At 38.0% G+C, this 27,505-nt stretch overlaps 2 protein-coding genes across 7 annotated transcripts in view; one reads left to right on the top strand and one right to left on the bottom strand.

The window, feature by feature from the left end:
- WRN (WRN RecQ like helicase) overlaps positions 1-7,459 on the bottom strand; it is a 139,198-nt gene extending 131,739 nt beyond the window's left edge. For 3 of the 5 annotated variants that reach the window (XM_023214601.2, XM_023214608.2, XM_023214609.2), the window contains exon 1: positions 7,276-7,459. The gene's annotated coding sequence lies outside the window, so the exon portion shown is untranslated. The remainder of the gene's footprint in view (positions 1-7,275) is intronic. The other 2 variants (XM_023214605.2, XM_023214606.2) reach the window with 1 other exon arrangement.
- Positions 7,460-7,903: 444 nt separating this feature from the next.
- Positions 7,904-27,505, top strand: part of PURG (purine rich element binding protein G) — a 38,237-nt gene continuing 18,635 nt past the window's right edge. The window contains exons 1-2 of one of the 2 annotated variants that reach the window (XM_023214654.2): positions 7,904-8,176; positions 8,468-9,337. In XM_023214654.2, coding sequence (XP_023070422.1) covers positions 8,474-9,337 — 864 coding nt within the window. In that variant the 5' untranslated portion in view covers positions 7,904-8,176; positions 8,468-8,473. Of the gene's footprint in view, positions 8,177-8,467; positions 10,430-27,505 lie in introns of those variants that run through there. The other variant, XM_023214652.1, reaches the window with a different exon arrangement.

Below are 27,505 nucleotides of genomic sequence, written 5' to 3'. Positions count from 1 at the left end.
TAATATATCTACCTTTTCTTATGTAACTATGGATGAACTATCTGTACTCCTACATCCAACCTCTCCATGTGTGCAAACCTCTCATCTACTCAAAGACATTTTCTCAAAGACATCTACTCAAGGACATTTTCCCATCTCCTATATCATCAACTTTTTCCTCTCTACTAGTCTGCCAGAAAAGACCCATCAACATACATGTAATTTTTCCCAACCAAAAAAAAAGAAAAAAGAAAAAAAAAAACTCAACTTTTGGCTAACTGCTCCATTATTATTCTCCCTATTGTAGGAAAGCTACTCAAAAGAGTCATCTACACTAGCATCTCTGTTTCCACTCCTTTAATCCTCTCCTAAACCCACTGTAACCACTCCGCTCCACTAAAAGGGCTCATGTCAAGGTTTCTAATGACTTTTATGTTGTCAAATCCTATAGCCAATTCTCAACTCTCACCTGAGTCAATGCACCAGCAGTAAGTGACACAATTAATCACACCCATCTTCTTGAAATACTTTACCAGGCTTCTGTGATAATTCTTGAGTCTCCATCTATATCAGTAACAACCCCTTTTCCGTATACTCTGCTTGCTGCTCCTTCTTACCTCCCTAATCTCTAAACATCACAGCATTCCAGGATACAAGTCACAGACCTGTTCTCTTCTCCCTCTGCACTCACTCCATTAGAGAGCACAGTCAGTCTGCTATTAGCTGTTATACACTAATGACTTCCAAAGTTATATAAATAGCCTAGACTATTCCTCTTAACTTCAAACTTTGATAGCCAATTATTTACTGGATATTTGAATCTCTAATTGGCATATTCCACTCAACAGATACAAAGTTTCCCCAAACTGCTCCTTTTGTATATTTCCCATCTTAGTAAGTCACCTACATCTTTCTGGTTGCTCATGCCAAAAGCCTTGGATTCATCCTGACTCATCTCCTCCTTTCACATTCTGCATCTAATCTGTCAGCAAATACTGTTGGTTCTATCTTCAAAACAAAGCCAGAATTCTGCCTCCTCTCACCACTTCTGCTGCTACAACGCTGGTTCAAGCCATATTACCTTTTACCTGCTTTTCCCTATGGTCTATGCTCAAAACAGCAGCAGTGATTCCATTACAAGATAACTCAATTTAAAGGACTGTATAACATGAGCTACTGAAATTTACCCCAGAAAGGCAAGGGTGGTTCAATATAAGAAAATTAATCAATATAACACATTACATTAAGATAAGGGAGGCGAAATATCACATGATCATCTCAATTGACACAGAAAAGGCATTTGACAAAATCCAACATCCTTTCATGATAAAAACTCAGAAAACTAGGAATAAAAGCGTATTTCCTCAACATGATAAAAAGCATTTATGAAAACCCACAGCTAACACCATACTTAATGGTAAAAGACTGAAAGCTTTCCACCTAAGATAGGAAGCAAGACAAAGATACCCACTTTCACCACTGCTTTTCAACATCGTATTGAAGTTCTAGCCAAAGAAATTAGACATGGAAAAGAAATAAAAAGCAACCATAATGGACAGGAAGAAGTAAAATTATCTCTATATACAGATGACATAATCCCATATAAAAATCTCAAAGAAAGCTACTAGATCTAATAAGTAAATTCAACAAAGTTTCAGAGTACAACATCAACAGTGAAATATCAGCTGTTGTTATACACCAGAAATGAACAATCTGAAAGGAAAGTAAGAAAGTAACTGCATTTACAATAGCAGCTAAAAGAATAAAATACCAAGGAATAAATTTAACTAAGGAGGTGAAAAACGTGTACTCTGAAAACTACAGAATGCTGCTGAAAGAAATTAAAGAAAACACCAATAACTGGAAAGATATCTCATGTTCATGCATAGAAAGACTTGATATTGTTAAGATGTCAATACTACCCAAAGTTACCTACAGATTCAATGCAATCCCTATCAAAAGGCTTTTCTGCAGAAATGGAAAAGGTGATCCTCAAATTCAGAATTGCAAGGGATCCCAAATAGCCAATAAAATCTTGAAAAAGAAGAATAAACTTGGAGGACTCATATTTCCTAATTTCTAAACTTACTACAAAGCTACAGTAATCAAAACAGTGTGGTAGAGGCATAAAGACAGAAATATAAATAAAATAGAATAGAATTGAGATTCCAGAAGTAAATCCATACATTTCCGACCAATTGATTTTTGACAAGGGTGCCAAGTCCATTCAGTGGGGAAAGAATACTCTTCAACAGGTGGTGCTGGGACAACTGGATATCCATATGCAAAAGAGTGAAGTTGGACCCCTACCTCACACCATATACAAAAATAACTTAAAATGTATCAAAATAATATATACGAATTAACTCAAAACGCCAATAGAAAAACTAAAACTATAAAACTATTAAAAGAAAACATAGCAGAAAATCTTCATGGCCTTGGATTTGAGAATTAGGTACGACACCAAAAGCATAGGCAACAAAAGAAAAAATAGATAAACTGGACTCTATAAAAATGTAAAAGTGAATCAAAGAACAATATCAAAAAGTGAAGAAAACCCACAAAATGGGAGAATTTGCAAATCTTATATCCAATAAGGGTTTAATATTCAGAATATATAAAGATCTCCTACAATTCAAAAGAAAAAAAAACTCAAATAAAAAATGGGCAAAGGACTTAATAGACAGTTCCCCAAAGAAGATATATAATGGCCAATAAGCACATTAAAAGATGCTTAACATCATTAGTCATTAAAGAAATACAAAACAAAACCACACTAAGATAACACTTCCCACCACCTACCAGGATAGCTATAATTTTTAAAAAAGGAAATTAATTTTTGGTAAGTATACGGAGAACTGGAACACTTGTACACTGCTCCCATGGAAAACCAGTTTTAGCAGTTCCTTAAAAAGCTAAACCAAAAGCTTACCACATGACCCACCAAGTCCACTCGTAGGTATATTCCCAAAAGAATTGAAAACAGCAACTCAAACAGATTCTTGTACACCAATGTTAATAACAGCATTATTCACAACAGCCAAAAGGTGGAAACAACCTAAGTGTCCATCAACATATGAATAAACAAATATGGCATATATATAACATAAACAGTGGAATATTATTCAGTCATAAAAAGAAATCGAGTTCTGATACATGCCACAACATGGGTGGACCCTGAAAACATTATCCTTACAAAAGACCCTGAATAGCCAAAGTAATCTTGAGCTAAAAGAACAAAGCTAGAGTATCACACTACCTGACTTCAAAATATACTAAACTCTAGCAATCAAAACAGCACAGTACTGGCATAAAGAGACACACAGATAATAAAACAGAATAGAGACCCAAGAAATAAAACCACACATTTATAGCCAACTGATTTTTGACAAAAGAGCCAAGAACCCACAATGGGGAAAGGTCAGGCTCTTCAATAAATGGTGTTGGGAAAACTGGATAACTATATGCAAAAGAATGAAAGTAGTCAATCTCTCACCACATATAGAACCAACTCAAAATGGATTAAAGACTTAAATGTAAGACCTAAAACCATGAAACCACTTGAAGAAAACACAGGAAAAATGCTCCCTAACATTGGTCAGGGCTAGCGGTTCCCAACCCTTGGGCCACAGATCAGTACCAGTCCGTGGCCTGTTAGGAACCAGGCCACAAAGCACTAGGTGAGCAGCAGGCAAGCATGCGAAGCTTCATTTTTATTTACAGCTCCTCCCCATTCCTGAGCTCCACCTCCTGTTACATCAGCAGTGGCATTAGATTCTCATAAGAGCGCAAACCCTACTGTGAATTGCACATGCAAGGGATCTAGGTTGTACACCCCTTAGGAGAACCTAAGGCCTTACAATCTGTCACTGTCTCCCATAACTCCCAGATAGGACCCTCAAGTTTCAGGAAAATAAGCTCAGGGCTCCCACTGATTCTACGTTACAGTGAATTGCATAATTATTTCATTATATATTACAATGTAATAATAATAGAAACAAAGTGCACAATAAATGGAATGCACTTGAATCATCCTGAAACCATCCCCTCCCTCCTGTCGATGGAAAAATTGTCTTTCATGAAACCAGTCCTTGGTACCAAAAAGGTTGGGGACCGCTGATCTGGGCAATGATTTTTTGGATATGACCTCAAAAGCAAAGGCAACAAAAGCAAAAATAGACAAAAAGGAATTACATCAAAATAAAATGCTTCTCTGCATAGCAAATTCAACGGAGTGAAGACAGAATCTACAGAATCGGATAAAATATTTGCAAGCTATACATCTGATAAGAGGTTAATTTCCAAAATGTTTAAGGATGTCAAACAACTCAATAGCAAAAAAAAAAAAAAAAAAAAAAAAGGATTTAAAAAATGAGCAAAAGACCTGAATAGACATTTCTCAAAAGGAGATATACAAATAACCAACAGGTATATTAAACATTGCTCATCAATAACCATCATGGAAATGTAAATCAAAATCACAATGAGATATCACCTCACACCTGTTAGAATGGCTATTACCAAAAAGAAAAAAGATAAGTGTTGGCGAGGATGTGGAGAAAAGGGAACTCCTTCCTCACTGTTGGTAGGAATGTAAATTACTATCATTATGGAAATAACTCAAAATATTAAACGTAGAACTACAAGCGAGTCCAGCAAATCCACTAGAGGGTATATATGCAAGCGAAATGAAATCAGTATGTCAAAGAGCGATCTGCACTTCCATGTTTCCCGCAGCACTATTCAACAACAGCCAGGATATGGAATCAAGCTAACTGTCCATCAACAGATGAGTGGATAAAGAAAATGTGATATACATCAACAATGGAATATTATTAAGCCATAATAAAGAATGAAATCCTGTCATTTGCAGCAACATGAATGGAACTGGAAGACATTCTGTTAAATGAAATAAGCCAGGCACGGAAAGACAAATATCACATGTTCTCACTTATATGTGGGAGCTAAAAAATTTGATATCACTGAGGTAGTAAGTAGAATGGTGATTACCAGAGGCTGGGATGGGTGGGTGGCAGGAATGAAGAGAGGTTGTTAATGAATACAAAAATACAGTTAGATAGAAGGAATGTTATAGGGTTTGATAGCTATATAGAGACAAAAAATAGGTAAGTGATTGCCTAGGAAAGCAGGTGGGATTGAGTACTAATGGTTATGGAGTTTCTCTTTTGGGTGATGAAAAAGTCCTAAAGGTGATAGTGATAAAGGCTGTACAACTCTGAAGACAAACTAAAAACCATTGTATTGTACACTTTAAAGGGGTGAACCGTATGCTATATTAATTCTATCCCAATAAAGCTGTTTAAAAAAAAAATGCTAAGTGGAATTTGCCAGATACAAAAAGGACAAATATTATATGATTCCACTTATGTAGAATATCTAGAATAGGCAAATTTGTATAGGAAGAATGTACATTTGAAGTCACTAAGGGCTGGGTGGATGAGGCAACGGGGAGTTATTGCTTAAAAGTTATAGTTTCTGTTTGAAGTCATTAAAGTCTTGGAAATAGTGGTGGTGATGATTTCACAACATGATGAGTGTAATCAATGTCACTAAACTGAACACCTAAAAATGGTTAATATGGCAAATTTTATGATATCTTACCACAATTTTTTAGAAACATAATTCAGATCACGTTTCCCTAACAACTCTCCAACAGCTTCCCATCTCCCTCAGAATGAAAGCCCAAATTTTCAATATAGCCCATAAAGTCCTACATATTCTGGCCCCCTTCCCTTTCTGGCCTGACCTCTGACCTCCTCTCCGCTCAGCTCCAGCTCACTAGGCCTCTTAAGTTGCTCTCTGAATATAAAGAGGCAGGTTCCCCCAGGGCCTTTGCACTTTCTTCTCCTCCAGAGAGCCTCAAGGTAAGTTCTCTCACTTCCTTGAGCTCTGGACTCAAAAATTCCCTTCTCAGTGTGGTCTTCCCTGACCACTTATTGTAAAACTGCAGCTCCCTACAGCCCTCCACCCCCAACACACACACACACACTCTTCATCCCTCTTTCCTTTTTAATTTCCATTTTCACCTTATGTCACCCTATACATTTTATTTTTTGCCTGTCTCTTTCCACTAAACTGTAAGCTCCAAAAGGAGAGAGATGTTTGTCTATTCTGTTCATTGTTGGTATCTCTAGTGCCTAGAGCAGTCCTTAATAAACATTTGTTGGATTAATAAAGGGCGACCACTGTGGGTAAAAAAAAGTAGAAAATAAAATTTTAGCTGAAGAATGGAAGCCCCTTTAAATTATCAGGCCCAGAGAGGCATTAGAATGAAAAAACAGTCCCATCTCACTCCCTGCTTGAGCTGGATAATTATCTCTTAAAGCCCACCTGCTATGTGTGCTCTAGACTGGTACAAAGTAGCCATAAAATGTCATATGCTGGACACGATAACTCATACCCTATGAGTTACAGTGTACAGCCAATCACTAAGCAATGGTATCTCTGTAAACCAATAACAATTCCTGACCAACTTTGTCTCAGCCCACTCCTTCCTTTCGCCTTTAAAAATCTGCTTGTAACCAAGGCTGAAGGAGCACTCCCCAAGGCAACTGGGAAATGAGTCCTGGGCAACTGCCCTCATTTTGGCTAAAGTAAACACTTTAAATTAAAATTTTGTGCCCCGGCCTCTTCCTTTTAGGTCGACACCACTATTCAATGACATCAAGATCTGAACTGTCCTACTTATCCCAATCTTCCACCCCTAAAAAGAAATGTACCAAACCATAAAAAGCCTGAAGTACTCCGACTTACAGACTCCTGTATTAGCATCCTAAGAATTATATCACCCTCTTCAATAGGGAGTAGTATTTTTCACATCAAACCTAGCCGGAGAACAACTGACATTCAACTAGGAAAAAAAAGAAAATCTATTAAGGACTGAGCGATTTGAACTCAAAAATATCCATCATCACTTGCTAAATCATAGACAGCAGGTTATTTCCCTCGACTTTACTGTGCAGACCTGGAATGACTCAATTTCTGCCATAAGGCCGTACTGGAAAGACAACAACCTAAGCGCGCAGGGTAAACGTCAGGCTGGGGCCGGGAGTGGCGGGGAAGCACTTTTTGAATGGCGGAAGCTCCCACAGACGCCTTTCCTGGCTGCTCCCGAGGGGAAAGGGAAAGGTAGAATGTCTGTTTTTTCCGGAATCTCCCAAACACAGCCCAGGGGCCTGCTCTGCGGGCCTAAGCACCTCCACGTGTCTCAGAAGCCTCGCACGATAGATACCCGGGGCACGGAGCTGGGAAAACGGAAATGGGAAGACACTTTACCCTGAGAAGATAAAGTCCAACAGGTCTTCTCCTTCAGCCGGATGACTGTAGAGCGCCACCACAAGCAGGGCCTGCAACCCAGGCATCCAGGCTAGACACCAAATCAGCAAACTTCATTCCCGCGCTGCAGAGTACAAGCCGGCGCGTCCCGGGCGCACACAGTACACATCAGCTCCGGGAGACCGACCCGCCCCGCCCCTCCAGCCCCGTCCCCGCCCCCGCACCTGCCCCACCCCTTTCCCCGCCCCCGGCCCGGCTCGCCTTTCGAGCGGCGCTGCAGCCCTCCCACCACAGCCCATCCAGCCCCGCCCAGCGCGCCGCGGTACGCATGCGCGGAGGCCCTCGCTGCCGCTGAGTTCCTCGGGAAGTGTAGTCTCCTTGCAGGTGCCGCTGGGCCGCCAGAGTCCCGCATCCCGGTGGAATCCGGAGAAGTGAGAACACTCCCTCTACCTGGTCCTCATTCGCACCTCTTCACACCTGTCCAGTCCCCTCGCACTCCCGTTGCACCCCACGCGCCGGGCTTCCGTCAGGGCGTAAACTAAGGAAGAGCAGAGACCCCCTCTTCCCCTCAGCCCGCTGTGCCGGGGGAGGCGGGGTCCACCGCCCGCCCCCCGCCGTCGCTCTCCCCGCCTCCCCTCCCCTCCCCTCCTGGCGGGTGTGGGGCCGGTGTCCGAAGCCAGGCAGCTGCCCCCGCAGCGGCCGCAGGAGGGGCGGCGGCGGTGGGCGCCGCGGGCGATGCCCCTGCCCGGCTGCTCCGGCGGGGGGCAGTGCGAGCGGCGGCGGCGGGGGAGAAGGCGGGGGGCGGCGGCTGCGGCGGCTGCAGCAGAGGGGCCGAGAGCTGGCGGCGGCGGCGGCGGTGGTCGTGAAGGGCATCGGCGGCGGCGGTGATGGCAGAGATGATGTGAGTGCCCGCCGGCTGGGGACCCGGGGTCGCGGAACGCGGGACGGGCGGCGGCGGCGTGCGGGAGCGGTCCCGGGGGCGGCGGAGGGATGCGGGGAGCGCGGGCAGAGCCGGAGCGGCGGCAGCCAACCGGCCGGCAGGAGCTGGAGCCCCCGCGCTGCGGCGCCGGGGGAGCCGGGCCCGGCGTGGGGGTCGCGGGCGGCGGCGGGGGCGGCCAGGCCGAGGGGCGTCTGCGATTGTTCTCAACACCCCTCCCCCACCCCACCCCGTGTGTCTGTTTGTCACTTGCAGCTGAAGATGGAAAGAGCCAGGCGAAGGGGAGGCGGCGGCGGCCGCGGCCGCGGAGGCAAGAATGTAGGGGGCTCTGGCCTAAGCAAGAGTAGACTCTATCCCCAGGCCCAGCACTCCCACTACCCCCACTACGCGGCCTCAGCCACCCCTAATCAGGCCGGGGGCGCAGCCGAAATCCAGGAGCTGGCCTCCAAACGAGTGGACATCCAGAAAAAGAGGTTTTACCTAGACGTGAAGCAAAGCTCCCGGGGCCGCTTCCTAAAGATAGCCGAAGTCTGGATAGGGAGAGGCCGGCAGGACAACATCAGAAAGAGTAAACTGACCCTCTCCCTGTCTGTGGCAGCGGAGCTGAAGGACTGTCTAGGGGACTTCATCGAGCACTATGCCCACCTGGGCCTGAAAGGCCACCGGCAAGAGCATGGCCACAGCAAAGAACAAGGCTCCAGGAGGAGACAGAAGCACTCGGCACCCTCCCCACCAGTCTCGGTGGGGTCCGAAGAGCATCCTCACAGTGTCCTGAAAACAGACTATATCGAGAGGGACAATAGGAAATATTACCTAGACCTAAAGGAAAATCAGCGGGGTCGCTTCCTACGGATTAGACAAACCATGATGCGGGGGACTGGCATGATAGGTTATTTTGGCCACAGTTTGGGCCAAGAACAGACTATTGTCCTCCCAGCACAAGGAATGATTGAGTTTCGTGATGCCCTGGTTCAGCTGATTGAAGACTATGGCGAAGGAGACATAGAAGAACGAAGAGGTGGAGACGATGACCCACTAGAACTCCCAGAGGGGACTTCTTTCAGAGTGGACAATAAAAGGTTCTACTTTGATGTGGGCTCTAATAAATATGGAATTTTCCTGAAGGTAAGTGAGGTGAGACCACCTTACCGTAATACTATTACTGTTCCATTCAAAGCTTGGACAAGGTTTGGGGAGAATTTTATCAAGTATGAAGAAGAGATGAGGAAAATTTGCAACAGCCATAAAGAAAAGAGAATGGATGGCAGAAAGGCCAGTGGTGAAGAACAAGAATGCCTCGACTAGAGTGAAATTGAACTCCATCAGGCAAAATTTAAAATCACAAATTGGCTAAAAGTACTGATCCATTATCCTTTGAAGAAGTTTTTCCTCTTTTTTGGCCCGTTGTTACTAGTAATACCTCTAGTAGTTGATACTTCAAGAAGTCTGATTCTCATGTTATGTTACACATAGATCACTATAATTCTTACGGGAATTCCAACCTTCCCAGAGCTAAATAGTTTAGCTGCTTCAACTGCTCCAGACTATTGAAGTATGCAAATCAGCACAAAATGTGACATTCTGACATTCTAAATACCATAACTAAGATTTACATTGCACTATGACATAATCCTGAAAAAAGATACATAAATGGAAGTGTGACTTTCTATTTAACAAATTCCCCAAAAAGTATTTCAATCCCACTTCATTAAAAGCTGCTAAGCTTACCTGTAGGGCAGTTACCACAGAAACAGAAATTGACCTCCAGTATAGATAAATATATTTACTTATAAAAGGACAAGTAGATGTATATTGTCCATTGGATAACTGAATATTTATACCATCAAAGGATCAAATCTTATTATCTAATTAAACCTTAAAAATACAGTGTCATAATATTTCTTAAGAATACTATAGTGTTCTATAATTTCAAACTTTGTGGTAACCCTACATTTTATAGTTACCATATCAAAGCCGTGGGAGAGTTTTAATTGGTTATTCTAAGTTTAGTTACAATCCCTTCTTTACCTCTACTTAATGTTCTTTATATTTTTATTGACTTTCCAAAGTTTCAGGAATTACTTTTATGCCACATTGAGTGAGAGGCTTCATCCAATGGCTTTGCTATGGAAATCTTGGTGTTTTAGCTTTTCATGCTAATTTGAAGATTGCGAGAGGGTTCTTCCCCAAAATAGATCATGGACTCAAGGTGTTATACTTTATGCTTCTTCTTTAACACTATTCCAGAAGGGTTGGTGCACCAATTAACTGATATAAAAATATACCTGTAATAATATATTTTAGTAGCACTTTTGCAATTGCTACCCTTAAAACCATGTCAACACTTCCAGTATAAACCTGAATTTTACAGGTGTTTTAATTCCAGAGGGGATGGGGATTTTTTTTTTCTAAAAAGAATTTAGAACACAAATTTCCAGTCTGAGAAAAATATTATTTGAAGATTGGTTATAAATATATTTGAAAGGAAAATTCAGGCATTTTCCAAGGTGCTCTTTCTGACTTTACACAAGACTCACCCATTTACCTGTATTAAAAATTACTTTCCAGGAAGTGCCACAGCAATTTTTCAACACCTAAGCAATTTTTTAAACAAGTGGGTATAGTGTTATATGTGTACCAACCCATCCTGTATTAACTGACTGAAATTACATCTATTCAGCTATATCTTCTTCTGAATGAAATTATTGTCTTTTATCTTGGCTTTATTCACCTCCTACACAGTAAGTCCATCTAATCATATTTAAGAGCCAGAACACTGATTTCAACCCCCAAATATTACTCTCATTGATGAGAGCTGGCTGAATGGATTCAAATCAGAATGTAGCTCTTCTTTTATATGCCAAAAGTAATTTAAAATTATATCAGCAATTTTTTTCTTCCAGAGGTTTGTCCCCCAATACATTTATGTGAGGTCACTAAGAAAACTTGATGGTATGAATTAAGAAAATTAATTTTATTGGTTTATGTTACTTAAGAACAAGCAATCAGTAACCCCAACATATATACTGGTGTTGGTTTGCAGATCGTATTTCACATTTCCTCTAGTAGCGTGAAGGAATCTCATTAGTTCATTATAATTGTGGACCATCTGGATCACTATGGAACAACTGAAGGTTAGGAGATAATGTTAGTACTAGAGCTAATAGCACATGGTGGGTGTTGAGACTCTAAAAGTAGCAAGGATTTTTAAACAGTCCTAACTGTAAAATAACTATGTAGGCTTGCTAAAAAAAAGTAGTTTTTGGTCTATGAAGGAGTGATGTGCACTTGAATTACTGTACTACTGATTGTTATTGCTGCCCATCATAGTGCCTATTAATAATAATCAACCTGTCAGATTTTGGCAAACTGGAGCTGTGAATATTCTAGTATTTGATTGTTCCTATCGCTATTGCTATGAGTGTATACTCTCTCTTAAAGTCTTCCTTTCTAAAATATTTATATCCATTAGGTCTAAATGATTTCCTTTTACCTTTTGGGTCTGATAAGATTTGAGTATGTGTCTATATCTATATATATACACACACATATATGTATATATATGCATATACATATATATGTATGTATACATACATACAATACCATGTCAGACTTAAAGATAAATATCTTTAACTCATTGTATATAAACACTATTAAATTTAGTTTTCCATTAATTATTTAAGTAAAGAATTAGTTAAGCAGCCAGATTTTCTACCTTGTATGTATAGTTCAAAGTTTTTACCATCTCAAAGCTGCAGATTAAATAGATGCATATATACTGGCAATTGAATATACTCTAAAATTATTAAGCCTTCTGCCAGTCCTTTTGTTTCATTTTTTTCATAATCATTGAAAAATGAGATGATGCTATGATTTTTTGATACTTAAAATTCCCAAGAATTCATTAGCCATAATTAAATATGATCCAGTTCAAAACTCTGGTCTTAGGACATGTATTGCCATGTATCTTATAAAATAAGCTACTGTTCTTATCTGTGCAATATTCACTTTATTTATTGTCATTTGTAACATACATGGAGCTGCAAGTGTTCATGGTATCCTTCAAAATAACAGAAACCCTGCCTTGAAGACATTAAACTCTTAAGGCAACTGGAAGTTAGAAGTTAAAAAATGAGCATGAAAGTTAGTAACCAAAAGTACTAGTTCACTGTATAATTCTAAAACACTGATGATGTTTGCACATAATAATCCAAGCATAATGTGGTGCAGGCTCAAAACTGTAGTAATATAAGCTAATAGTATGAAATTTGGAAACGGGTTCCTCTTGATAGTTGGCAGTGTGCTCCTAGCAATTGAAAGCAGCACTAATCTGTTGCTTATATGCAAAAGATGCAATGTATTATAAAGATATTAAAGTTCTGCTACATTTTATAAGTTTCCTTGTTAAAGCCCCAAACTGCCATGTCCCTGAAACTTGAGTCAAACACAAGCTTATTTGCACTAAAGAGCATGGCCAAAAAAATAAATGACAGGGTGGAAAAACTAGTTGGAACCTCTTGAAATAATTGGTTCTGATAGGAGAATTTCACATTTGTCTATTTGAAAGCTATATGGTCCAGGCAGACAATCTGTCAGTTCACTAATTTAATAATGCACTTTACCTTTTGTATATAGAAGATGTACATTTATGCCACTTGACAGGTGGGATGTGTTTCAATAACTATGTAGCTAGAATCTATAAGGTGATCTCTTGCATGCATATGTTTGTGTTGGAACTGTTGTTGTAACAGGTTTCCATTAAATCAGTATAATGGAGAAGGGTAGAAGATGCTTTTGAAACAAATCCCGGTATATTTAACAAATAATTCTAAAGTAGAGTTCACATTTGATGTCTTAAGAACTAGAATAAATAAAATACTATTTCCAACCCAAATTCGTATATTTAGTTGAGATTCCCCATAATGCCCTGACATTTAATTTGGGGAATTTGTCCAGACCAAATTTTTTTTCAATCGTTTCATTGTTGATATATGTTTAAGTAATGAATAAATATGCAGTACATAATATTATACTCAAATTAAAAGTGTGGTTAGCTGATGTGGCATTATTTAAAGAACACTCAGACTAAAGAAATAAGGTTTCAAGTTAAGGAAATGCAAGGAACCTATGAACAGTCACTAACACCAATATCTCAGAATTCACAGAAGTACTAACCTTCACCAACTAAAAAGGGTATTGGGAGATTTAGCGTATCCTTCCATCATAAAAGCTTCTTAAGATGTACATTTGAAAACTAGATAACTGTTAATAATACTTTACTGAGAAACACTGTGTACTAACAATTCATCAAGAGTGTGCTATATTTACTGCGTTCATTTTATATCTATAGATAAGAATACATTAGATGGTCATCCTACCTTAATATAATCATGTATTTATATTGTAATTTTGCAAATATTTTCCATAAAATAAACATTTATCTGAGCTGCACAATTTGAAGAGGATGAAATTGGAATACACCCTCAGATGCTCATTTTAAATAAGCAGCTACCATTGAAAGCTGATGTATGTATTATCATTCCTTTAAATTTGGGTTTGTGGTATATTTTAATATTTAAATGAATAGGACTTAATTTGAATTTTAAGTGGTTTTCTGAAAATAATTTTTTCATAAGTGTGAGCTTTTATTCCTGCTTATCTCCAAATGTTTTTCATTGGAACTATTTATGAAATCCTATTCAAAGCTTTATGTAAGGGGTTTGCTTAGTCACCACTTAGTTTGAAGTCTGTCTTTACTAAAACACCAAACATCTTCGACAACATACAAAGAGGAGTTAACATTGATTCTATGCCTACAGAATAATACAGGTGTAATATTTATCACTGCCTGAAAAGGATCTTAAAATCCTTCTGAAATTTCCTTAAATGTTTCTTGAATTTCAAAGAGAAATGGTGGCTAATGGCTAGCCCATCAGAGAAAGAGAATAAGTATGATAACATGCTGTTGATGCAACCCATAGTCCACCATACTGTAGCAATGAAGTTCAGGGAAAATGTGCTTTTCCCAACTTAATATCATGTGAAAATTGAGTTTTCAGATCACAGTAACTCTGTCATAAAGAAAATATACCCAAATTTAGTAGGTAGAGCTTAGAAAAATAATATATGTATAAGTATATATTTTCATGTATAGTGGAAAAAAATCCATAGTTGTTATTAATTTGACATGCTATTTTAAATCATTTAAATTTATTTTGGTAATGAGATTTTAATCAATATTTTTGAATGGGGAGAAACATACATATAATACAAAATGGAAACAGTACAGATGGGTAGAGGGTGAAAAGTAGCAACCAATGTTAGCAATTTCTTGTGTATCCTTCTAGGGTTACTCTGCATATACAAGTATATGTGTATGTATATATATATATTCTTTTTAAAAACATACAGATGAAAACATATTATATATACTATCTTGTACCTAGTAGGTTAAATTTCAGATCTATCATTTTAAGTGACTTTTTTTTTAACTTAGATATCATACTTGAGCTAGTTAACATATCACTTAATTTGAAATATATTACTATACTAAGGAAATATCAAGGAAATTTTGAATGAATCCCATTGGTATTTACTTAAAATGCAAATATATGTGTATTTTAAATATACAAATATTCAGTTTATCCTACTAGTTTCCCTTCCCTCTTCCTAGCCATCTTGCCTTCCTATATTCCCCTCACAAATATATTGGTCTTTTTCCTGAAGTAATGCAGTTCAGGAGTGCCAGGATATTAAATAATTTAACCAAGTGTTATCTTAAGCCGTGTTCTCTAATGAAAAACACCCATATTTAAAAGCTTTAATAAAGTATCACTTTCAATTTTTACTAATTCTGTTACTATTATCTTTATCCAAAGACCTTGCCATTATAAAAGCAAATGAGTATCAGAACTTAGTGAAAAGGTATGTTACAATTCTTTTGAAATACTTTATTAACATGAAGCCTTTATCTTTATGAGAAAGGTATAACGTTCATTTAGCAACCTCATCAAATCCAAGTTTAAGCAAATAGGTCCTAACTCTAGACCCGATTGTTTAAAGCATTGATTTTTCACTGAAGGACCAAGAGTCTGTCAGTAGTCTTGGGACTAAAGGTGCTGGGATGATTTGGGGAATGAGTAAGGGTGCTATGAGGTTACAAGGACAGCTAAACTGTCTCCAGTCTCTGCTGGAAGAATATGAAATGGTCAATATAATTTTTAATGAAGTTAGCATTATTACTATTCCTATAAACATAAACAAAGCTGCTTTAATAGTTTCGTGAGCACTCCTCCCCCAAAATCATAAATTCTCTTTTCATTCCCATCAAGAGTGCATTTTGATACGACTTTCGTATTGACCACCAAGAAAAAATTATCTGAAAAATGAAAGATCCTGTACTTGAGTCCTGAAAGATGCTATCTAATTATGAATTAAAGCAACCAGAGTAAAAGATCCAATACAGTTGTAAATATCTGTAAAGATCCAATACAGTTAAAATGTGGGTTGAGGAAGAAGAATTTTTTCATGGATTGCTATCCATGAATTTTATGAACATGTCATAAGGTTTACAAATTTAAAGCATTGCTTTAAACTTTAGAATAATAGCTCTATATTTGGTAGCATAATGTCATGTTTACAAAATGAGAGAGGTGATAAAAGATAAGATCCTCTTAAACATATTTTAAAAGCATAAAAGAGTTTGCTCCCTTTATTTTCATGCTGAATAATTCATTGTAAAATTCATTAAAAATTCATCTTTAGGAATGAATTTTGCTTAAACTTAGGCTGAAAAATATTAATAATTTCCCATCCTTAATTGAAGAGCTTCCCATGTTGGTGCTTTCTGATAAATTATATTTTTCAAACTTTATGTTCTTTTGAATATTTCTTATGAAAAATTACATATTTTTATTGGGGCCAGTGACATCCACCGGTAAATAAAACATAATGAATTAGTGCTGCTATAGTGAAGTTACTTTTTGATATGAATATGAAGAAGAAAAACTCATTTAAATGGAATATATATTTTCCTGTCTAATATTGTTAACTTATTTATGATTAAGTTGCAGTTCTCTGTCTTCACACTTTACCCTCTTAAACTTAATTTTTGCAAAAAATTGTTCTATTTGGTTTTTATTTTCCTAGGGAAAGGGAAAAATAGTCCCTAATGAAAAGTGTTCGTAGTATTTAAAAGAGTTGCTCAAAGTGTAAGATTGGGGAAAAAAAGCTTATGTTGGTTTTTTTGTTTTTATCAAAATAATGGTATAAATCTGATTATCTTATTTGATCTGATTAAAGTCAGGATTTATTTTATCAGAAACTTTTATATTCAAAACATATTTATTATTTTATTTTTCTTAAAGAAAATGGTTCTCTTGGATAATACAGAAATCTTCAGGATTTTGTTGTGGATTCGATGGGTTGTTGCCTAGAGGTAGCAAACAGCAAAGAAGAAATAGGAAAGAGAAATATAATGGCTGATTATTTTGCCTGTCCATAACAAAATTCATCTAAGAGAAATAAGTCATTGTCAGAACTCAATCTCTGTTTAACCTTTAAAAAAGCATTTGAGAAAGAATAATACGATTAATTCTGCCAAGGTGTGGCCTGACCCTGAGTAAATCACTCAACTTCTGTTGGATGATTTCCTCATGTGAAAGATGAATAGCATTGTGCTGGAAGCTAAGGTTCCCTCCTACTCTAAACATTTAAAATTCTGTATCAGTGGACTGTGAAAGGAAAAATAGATGGATAATACCAGAGTTGGGAAGTGTGAGAGTTTATTTGTTTACATTAAAAACAACTATAATGATGCAGCAACCTGTGATGATACCCAACGGAACAATGCAAAAAATGTCAGTTTTATAATATGTATGTATTTCTTTAGCCACACAAAATAAAATTTTGTTTCTAGTCCTTATTAAGACCAAGTTGTTGTATACTAACTACATAACTATCCTAAACTTTAATTTTTTAAAAGAAATATTTTTAAATATTGATTATGTCCCATCTCTTTATTATATCCAATATCTCATTATTTGGAAGGAGCATTGCTTGTTTCTGCATATTCTGTAATCATTTTCTATATTCTGCATGGCAAAGGAATTTTACAGATGAATATCACTTCCTGAAATGCCATTGTTCCTAAAATAACCGTAAATCACATTGCCAAATAATACTGCAGCTGTCATGGTAGTGGTCCCTACTGTCTTCGATTCCTTCTCGTTGATCCTGTCAAATATCCTATGCTAGAAATAATGATGTCTGACAAAGACCTTCGGAAAGGATACTGACCTGTGAACAGTATGGTTCTGTTTTAGAGGACCTGTAACTACTAGGGTATGCAAAGGTTAACCATCTAATGGTTTGGGGGTTTTTTTAGCCTTAAGAAGAGTCAAAGGATGGTGATTGGAAGAGAGAAGCAGCAGCACACAAGGTTTTTGTCTTAGAAGCATTTATTTATTTATTTACTTATTTATTATTACTATTTTGTTTTTTTGAGATGGAGTCTCACTCTGTCACCCAGGCTGGAGTGCAGAGAAGCATGTATTTAAGCACCCCAGTCCTCAACTATGCAGTGCCCCACCACTGCCAATGGAGAGGATTAAAAAAGAGTGACCCATTTCTCCCTAGACCTCTCTTTTGGTGCCTGTTTATCAAAGACTCCATTTAAGAGTAACTTAAGTGTATTTTGAAGTGCATATGCATGTGTATTTTGCTAATTTCAAAAGTTTCTGTGCACATAAATTCCATTATGGAAACATTCCATATGATAACTAATCTTTGCCCTGGTGTGGTTCAAAATAGCAATTTGGTTGGTCTGTTTTCAACAAATTCTATAGAATGAATTGGCTGTTGTTAGAAAATGTTTTCTGTCTTTTCTCCTCCCTCTCCTCAAAATAGCAGATACATTTTAAATCCTTGATTGCTGCTTTTTCAGTGGTGTTTGAAATCTAAGTGGGATTTGAGAGAATACTTTCTACAAAAGTGCCATTTTGTAGAAACTTTCCTCAGCTTCCCATCAGATATTCTAAGCAACTTTACCAAAAGAACTCACCTATGTGCCAAAACTACTGAGCAAAATAAAACAACAGAACCATAGGAAAATGATGTAGGAATAAGAATAAAGATATATACAGACACCTAAATTCACAACATTCCTTATCATTTGCTAATTTACTTCAGAGACTGCTGTATTTTATTTCTAGGTTCTTCAAACTATCAATGTGATTTATTCCAGTGATTTGTCAGTCTAGAATTTCAATAGAACAAAATCTTTTGCTGCTTAGTAAATGTGCCAAAAAGGGCATCTCATGTTATACAGTTGTAAAAATAGAATTCTAAGATTCCATTCATTATAATCCTCTTTCCTTCTTCCCTCCTGCACACTGTACCCTATTGGAAGTGGGTAAGGGCATTAATTTCTTTCACTATCACATGGACCCACTCCATCCTATTTATTTGTTCAGAAGACAATTGAAACACAATAGAGACCAGAGCTGCTCTTTGAAAATCTAGAAATTGCCCTGTGAGCTAGATCTATAGACTCTAAGAAAGAAGGGCTACTACTTCACTGAACTATTCTGCACACTCTTGCCATGTTTCTATATAAGAGTTTAAGATGAATAGAAAACCGATTTGACTTGGGATGACATGAACTGAAAGGTCAGTTACTCCAACTTTTCAACACACAGTGCATCTTCAGAAAAGTATTTTTTACTAGCGTGATTGACAGGTAATTTCAGAAATGAATTTAGGCTGAGTGTGGTGGCTCACGCCTGTAATCCCAGCACTTTGGGAGACCAAGGCGGGTGGATCACTTGAGGTCAGGAGTTCAAGATCAGCCTGACCAACATGGTGAAACCCCTTCTCTACTAAAAATACCAAAATTAGCCAGGCTTGGTGGTGCGCTCCTGTAAACCCAGCTACTCAGAAGGCTGAGACAGGAGAATCGCTTGAACCCAGGAGGCGGAGGTTGCAGTGAGCTGAGATGGCACCACTGCACTCCCGCCTGAGCAACAGAGTGAGATGCCATCTCAAAAAAAAAAAAAAAAAGAAAGAAAAGAAATGAATTTGGTCCCTAGAGAAGTTTAACCATGACCATTTTAACAGAGAAGGTGGTAAGAAAAGGAAGAGTCAATTAAGATTTATTAGTAGTAATAACTATTACTTATTGACCACCCACTGTATACTGGACATAGCTGGGCCCCTTATAACTACTATTCCTAATCCTTATAACAACCCTATTATCATCCCCATTTTCATTTTCATAGGATTTTCCAGAGGTTTATAAACTGGTTCGGAATTTCAGAATTAATGTATTTGAACGCAAATTTACACCAAAGCCAAAGATAGTGCCCATTCAGTTAGGCCAAACTGCCTTTCAGACTTCCTATGAAGCTGATCCTTCCAACTCTAATAAAGCACAGTCTATCCCCAGTCGCCACTATACATCTGCCTCAGCTTACTAGGAATTATTTTATCCAAAACCATCCCCCTATATGTGGGACTAGTCTCACCAAAGAGATGCTTGGCTTACATGAGGATTCCGTTGGTTAAAGTTGGTGCTAATAAATACAAGTTATTTGATCTTTAGTTTACAGATAAAACCTCTAATCCTGATCAACTATTTCCAATAAATGTCATAATTTTTTAAAGGGATCAGATCACAAGAATGTAGAAGAGCTTCACAGTTTCATCCCTAAGGGCAGAGAGGAGACAAATTACTCTTCACCATGGGTCTACAATTTCATTTTCATGAACCAAAAACAACTGGTTATCTTAGTTTCAAAATAAATCTTACCAGTATTTTTGGATGTTTTATTGATTTCTTACAACTTTTTCCTGCCATCTTATTGATGTCTCACAACTTTTCCCGCTGTAGTCCTCCCTACATCATTCCTCTCATTTTCATATTTAATTACCAAATTTCCTCCTCTTTCTCTTAATTCCAGTGGAATAAACAGATAATTGCTCGATTTACAGATACATATTTTTCCCCATTACTATAGGGTACTAATTTTCAAACTTCAGTGTGAATACAAATCACCTCAATGGTTTGTTAAACCACAGATGGCTGGCCCCAGCTCAGAGTTTCTATTCAGTAGGACTGGTAGGGTGGGGAGAAGACCAAGAATGTGAAATTCTAACAGTCCCAAGGAGAGTGGATGCTATGATCTAGGGGGACCGCACTCTAAGAACCACATTGCTCTCAGCTGATGAGATTTTTACCTTAGCTACAAAAGATAGTGCTAGAAAAACTCAGTCGAAACAACTAGGGTATCTGGGTAGAAAGAGGAGACTCTCAGAGCTACTCCTTCTTCTGCCTTGACAAGCTTACAAATCTTGAAACAAGCAACTTTTTAAATAAGTTGACCATGGTTTTGGAAAAAATTATTTTCTTCTCTTTTTAATAACCTTTCTGATTCCCTCTCATTTCTCAACAGCTATCTTGAGAGAAATCGGATAGGAATTAATAGTTATGAAACCTCATGTGAAAAGCTCAGCTTTTTTTTTTTTTTCAGCTTTTAAATATATGGAGACTGATGCATATTTTTAATTTATTATGTAATTATGGTATATAAATCTTGGTAAAGAAAAGTGAACGATTTATCTACTTAAGAATTATTAATACAAGTTTAATGACTATTAAATATTAGGACTTGAAAGATCTTGGAATTAATTTAGTCCCTTAGTTTTCCATTTTGCGACATACATCATGTAGCTCAAATGGTTCATAATTACTAGAGTAAGCTAAGTAAACAGAATTTAAAGGCTAGAGCTTAAAATGCTGATTATGTCTTAAGATATATAAATGGTGAGAAATATACTAATTTCCTGTAAAAGCATGTAGTGTTTTTACCATCTTCATGTATCCTCTCTGTACGTATAGAATGGAGGAACTATATACTGTAGTGTGTTTACAGTACCTTTTTTGTCTGCAATCTCTGCCTCCCAGGTTCAAGCGCTTCTCCAGCCTCAGCCTCCCGAGTAGCTGGGATTACAGGTGTGTGCCACCACTCTCAGCTAATTTTTGTATTGTTAGTAGACACAGGGTTTTGCCATGTTGGCCAGGCTGGTCTCAAACTCCTGACCTCAGGTGATCTGCCCGCTTTGGCCTCCCAAAGTGGTGGGATTACAGGCATGAGCCACCACCCCCGGCCTGTAGTACTTTTCTTTAGATTAACAATTGAACTCATTGCTTTAAGATTAGAGATATTGGCTGGGCCCGGTGGCTCACGCTTGTAATCCCAACATGGTAGGAAGTGGAGGCAAGCAGATCATGTGAGGTCAGGAGTTCGAGATCAGTTTGACCTACATAGTGAAACCCCGTCTCTACTAAAATACAAAAATTAGCCAGGCATATAGGCAGGCTCCTGTAATTCCAGCTACTCCGGAGGCTGAGGCAGGAGAATCACTTGAACCCAGGAGGCGGAGGTTGCAGTGAGCCAAGATTGCCCCACTGCACTCCAGCCTGGGCAACAGAGCAAGACTCCCTATCAAAAAAGAAAAAAAAATAGAGGTGTTTCACCTGAACACTCATTGAGCCCACCTTCTATAACTAACATATTTTTAAGTAATTTATTCTATGCTTGCCAACTTCGTAGATATTCTGTACTATAATTAATATGTTGATCAAAATTAATAAAACCATATTTTTTTGAGACGGGGTCTCACTCTGTTGCCCAGGCTGGAGTGCAGTGGCAAGATTTCGGCTCACTGCAAGCTCCGCCTCCTGGGTTTACACCATTCTCCTGCCTCAGCCTCCCGAGTAGCTGGGACTACAGGCGCCCACCACCACGCCCGGCTAATTTTTTCTATTTTTCAGTAGAGACGGGGTTTCACCATGTTAGCCAGGGTGGTCTCGATCTCCTGACCTCATGATCCGCCCACCTTAGCCTCCCAATAATAAAACCATATTTTGTATTGAAATCTACATAATATCTATAACTATATATAAACCTTAATGCTATCATTCTAGTGGATTACATCCTATTGAAGTATTAAATTAATTCATACGTAGACATTTGGCAGTTCTGCAAGTTCATTGACTTCTCTTAACAGCTACTACCTTTGAATGATTAGCACTCCAGAACACTGAATTAGTTCCTAATTGTGAAAATGATTAACTAACTGCTGACATAACAGAGATAGTCACAAACTCAAATGGATCATTATAGGTAATGTAACTTTTTTAAAAATTCTCTATTCATTTGTATTATGGCTACAAGATAAATTTTAGGTTAAAAAAATTAAGTGTTAGAATTATACTTCGAGTAGGCTTCAGGCAGAATAAATTTATAGTAGACTTCAGCTCAACATTAGGGCAAACTTTAAGGATTGCGTGACTTCTCTGCTCCTGGAATTATTTAAGGTAGAGACTGGGCACGCACTGAATGTGGGATGCATAAAGGGAATTAAAAAATCAGAAAACGTGAATTGTTATGGCTCAAAGATTCTTCTCCACTCCAAGGGATTCAGAATTTATTGGAAATAATCATTGGAACTTTTGCCTTCAGGCCTTCTGTTAATTTACTGGTTTGGATAAAGAAGTGTGATTTCAAATTTTCTAATATTATTGTGAAAACATATAAAGAAAAAAGTCCTTCTTCCCATCCTTTGCTATTGCAGAACAATGTAAGAACTAGGTTTTAAATTTTCATGAACTTTATTAATTAAATGACTAGTTAAATAGTATTTATGAAATTTATTCTGCAAGATTAAGTCTACCTTTTATAATTTTCAAAGAAACTTTTCACTTTCAGTCTTTTTTCAAAAAAGATTGTATGAAGGAATAAATTTAGTATTTGTAGTGCTATTTCAAAAGTACCTGCTATAGATTTATTTAGAAAGACATAAGAGGCAGTAGGGTAAATTGGAAAACCAAATTATTGGATATTATCAAATTTTTTCTTTATAAAAATTCAGATTAAATTTTGTTTAAAAGTCGAAACATCTGTAATATCTTTCTGTATTTTTTCTTGCACTGCTCAATTCAGGTGGAAAGAAGCAACATCGTTTGCTAATTTCATCTTAAATTTTTTGTTTTAAACAACAAGTTTCCAAGCAAGTTCATTATTGCTACAAATGCAATCATATCTAAATTCAGGACCTTGTGAATTCATATGAAACTCGATTCTCCTGGTAGTGTCCACTTTTTTCTTGTTACTTCTTCTAATCATCTGTACTTTCTTGTGATACTGTAACGTTTCCAGATTTCAAGTGGGCAAATAGTAGCTTTTATGGAGAGATCTGAGTGGTTTAGATGTTATCACACAAACATCTATAAACTATATTGCACATTTCTAAATATTTGGCTAAGCAAATTTTATTCCTCCACATAAATATTACATACATGTTATATATAATAGATATGGATATATAGTCTCTCTTATAGAATGAGTATGTGTAATATATGTTAAACATATATATTGCACATGCATATATATACAATTTTTTACATGTATGTAAAAAATTTTAAAAGAGATCCCAATCCTATTCACCTTTTTCTTGTCCCTCGAGACGCAGTGGCAAATTGGTTTCATCTCGCTTGTATCTACAATTGATTGGCTGCCCTAAAGTGCTGTGTTCGTATCTACAGGGAGAGGGAAAAAACAGCATTCATGCCGAGTATTTGCTATTTGTCATTCCTGCTTTAGAGACATAAAAGTTCTCATTGTAGCTCTAAAAATTTCTAGCTTAGCCAGATAGCTGGCAGTTGCAGCACAAACTACCATGTGACTCACCTGGAATGTGTCTCTTCTAATATGTGAAAGAGATTGTTTGAAATCTTTCCTTTTTTCTTTTTCTCTTTTGATCATCTCTCCTTTAAAAGAGCAGAGCATCTCCACTATGCCTCTCAGAAACTAGAAGAATGATGGCCATGATGATGTCATCAAAGACACTCTTAAGTATTAAACTCTACATTTGCCCCCATTAAAATGACAGCAGTTGCATCCTTTAAAATTTAGTCCAGTGATTCTCAAATATTAGTGTGCAGGTGTATTAAATAAAAATATAGGTTTGGTCCCCATCCTAGGATATTCTGATTTGATTGGTTCAAGAGAGGGGTTCAGAAATTGGCATTTTCTGTTGTCTTAGTCATTCTGATACAAGTGGTCTGGAAGCCCCTCTTTGTCATTGACTTAGACTGTGGACTTGCATTCTTTTTTGTTTGTTTCTTGTTAGACTTGCATTCTTTCTTCCATATCATTTTTCCAACAGAAATTGCTTAAATTTTAAATACTCTTAGTCATAACACCATAGGATGATGATTTTTTGGTTACAATATTAATAAGTAGTATCTGGGGCTCACTTTATTTTATGTATTTATTTATCTGCCTATTTATTTATTTATTTTTGAGACAGAGTCTCACTCTGTTGCTCAGGCTGGGGTGCAGTGGTGTGATCTCAGCTCACTGCAACCTCCACCTCCCAGATTTAAGTGATTCTCATGCCTCAGCCTCCTGAGTGGCTGGGACTACAGGCATGTGCCACTATGCCTGGCTAATTTTTGTATTTTTGATAGAGACAGGGTTTCACCATGTTGGCCAGGCTGGTCTCAAACTCCTAGCCTCAGGTGACCTGCCCGCCTTGGCTTCCCAAGTGCTGGAATTACAGGTGTGAGCCACCGTGCCCAGCTTTGATTTGCTTGTTTGTTTTTGTTGTTGTTTGTTTGTTTTTTGAGATGGAGTCTCGCTCTGTCCCCCTGGCTAGAGTGCAGTGACACGATCTCACTGCAAGCTCCGCCTCCCGGGATCACGCCATTCTCCTGCCTCAACCTCCTGAGTAGCTGGCACCACAGGTGCATGCCACCATGCCTGGCTAATTTTTTAATTTTTTGTAGTGACAGCATCTCTTTATGTTGCCCAGCTGGTGTTAAAGTCCTGGGCTCAAGCATTTCTCCCACCTCAGCCTCCCAAAGTGTTGGGATTACAGGCGTCAGGCACTGCACCTGGCCAGGGCTCACTTTAAACACAGAGAAGCTAAATGCATAAATCCAGGTGTTTAAAATTTTGTATACTATCGTACTGGCCAGCTTTCTGGGCAGTGATTCCTGGAAATGCCAGTTTCTCACCCACCTCCTAAACTCATGTTCTGTCTGTCTGGTCTTAGTTGACATCAGTCCACTGGTTTCATACTCCCTGGATTTCACAACCAAACATTCAGAGTCTTTAGAGCCAGGCAACTGGTCTTTCAGTCTCAAAAGTTGACCCTTTAAGTCTCAAATGACATTTCTCAGCCTCTTTTTTAAAAAATATATATACAGTATAAACCTATCATTTATCAGGAGTAGAAAAAAATTGCCTTAGTCAATCTAGTCAGTCTTTGAATGCCTCACTTCAGGTGGTTGCGTGTTTTTTTGTTTGTTTGTTTTCAGTTGTGGAAAAAAAAAATGCATAGCATAAAATTTACCATCTTAACCATTTCTAAGGGTTCAGTAATGTTGTGTTCAATAGCGTTAAGTATATTCACCTTGTCATGCAACCAATCTCCAGAACTTTTTTGTCCTCCAAAACTGAAAAGCTATATCCATTAAACAACTCCCCATCTTCCTTTCCCCCAGCCTGGCAACTACCATTACAGTTTCTTCTCAACCTTTTCTTTAAGCAAGATATTTTCTTAACCCTTCTCCCATCCATAATGGGTTTACAGTTATTGCTATTTAGCTCTCCAAGTATAAACCTTATCTCCTGTATTGTTGGAATTCTTACATGCAAAAAGATTTACAATTACAAAGCAATTGTGCTTGTATTAAGATAAGATATGCTTTTAATCTTTGAGCGAAGGTATTTTATCCTGGAAGCTTTTCCACTGATTTACAGTGGGAGGTAAGCCTTTATTCCTCTTGAGACCTATGGAACACACTTTATGCTTCCTGGCTGATTTGTTATTTTATTTGTTTGTTGAAGGTTTAAGGCTAGAGTTACCAGGGCAATTAGGCTTAAATCCTAGAATTTCCTTGGCTTTTTCCTGTGTACATTCTAAGACTGTTTTACCATAACACATTATAACGTAAGTAGTAGATTGGAAGTTTTTCTGGAATTTGACAAATTAATGTTTGCTAAATGATTTCATAATCTTTGCTTGTTCAGTATAAAACTGTTTACCTTTAAACAACCTTATTAGAAACACAATTTGGGAGGAAATAGGTAAAAAATAAAAATGTATTTTTCTGCAAATGAACTGTTTCAAATGTTATTTTCAAAATCTTTGGCAGTCAGAAAATACTCAACCTGTGAAATACATTTTTTAAACTCTTATTCTGTAAAAGTTTTTCTTTTGAAACATTTCTCTTCCTCTGTTATTAAAATTTTTAAAAGAAATGAATAAAAGCTTAAAGTCTTGTAAGCAATATACATCTAAATAACCAAAAATGCTATAATTATGAGTATGCTGCTTATGATCTTCCCATAGGGAAAAAAAATCTCTCTTTTCTTAGCCTAAATTATTTTAGAGCTAGCACAAAAACTAATTGATCATGACTCTTGGATAATGATAACTAAGTCTTGGTTTCATGAATTTAACAATTTATATCAAGGCTACCTTATGAGGTTTTCACACAGATGCTATTTGTATTGAACCATTTTAAATAATTCCATAATCTGGAATAATTCAGATTTTTTTTTTTTTTTGAGACGGAGTCTCGCTGTGTCCCCCAGGCTGGAGTGCAGTGGCTGGATCTCAGCTCACTGCAAGCTCTGCCTTTCGGGTTCATGCCATTCTCCTGCCTCAGCCTCCCTAGTAGCTGGGACTATAGGCGCCCGCCACCTCGCCCGGCTAGTTTTTTTGTATTTTTTAGTAGAGACGGGGTTTCACCGGGTTAGCCAGGATGGTTCGATCTTCTGACCTTGTGATCCACCCGTCTCAGCCTCCCAAAGTGCTGGGACAGATTTTTTTAATGATCTGCTGCAACATATTGGTATTACTGAATCTCATTGTTTCTTTGATTTCCATTATAAAATTAGAAATATTTTCTGGGGCCAGGCGCGGTGGCTCAAGCCTGTAATCCCAGCACTTTGGGAGGCCGAGACGGGCGGATCAGGAGATCAGGAGATCGAGACCATCCTGGCTAACACGGTGAAACCCCGTCTCTGCTAAAAAATACAAAAAAAACTAGCCGGGCGAGGTGGCGGGCGCCTGTAGTCCCAGCTACTCGGGAGGCTGAGTCAGGAGAATGGCGTGAACCCGGGAGGCGGAGCTTGCAGTGAGCTGAGATCCGGCCACTGCACTCCAGCCCGGGCGACAGAGCGAGACTCCGTCTCAAAAAAAAAAAAAAAAAAAAGAAAA

Source organism: Piliocolobus tephrosceles, chromosome 7 (assembly GCF_002776525.5).
Source record: "Piliocolobus tephrosceles isolate RC106 chromosome 7, ASM277652v3, whole genome shotgun sequence".
NCBI classification, from domain to species: domain Eukaryota; kingdom Metazoa; phylum Chordata; class Mammalia; order Primates; family Cercopithecidae; genus Piliocolobus; species Piliocolobus tephrosceles.
Note: the sequence above shows the minus strand (reverse complement) of the source record. Positions and strands in the feature narration are given on the sequence as shown.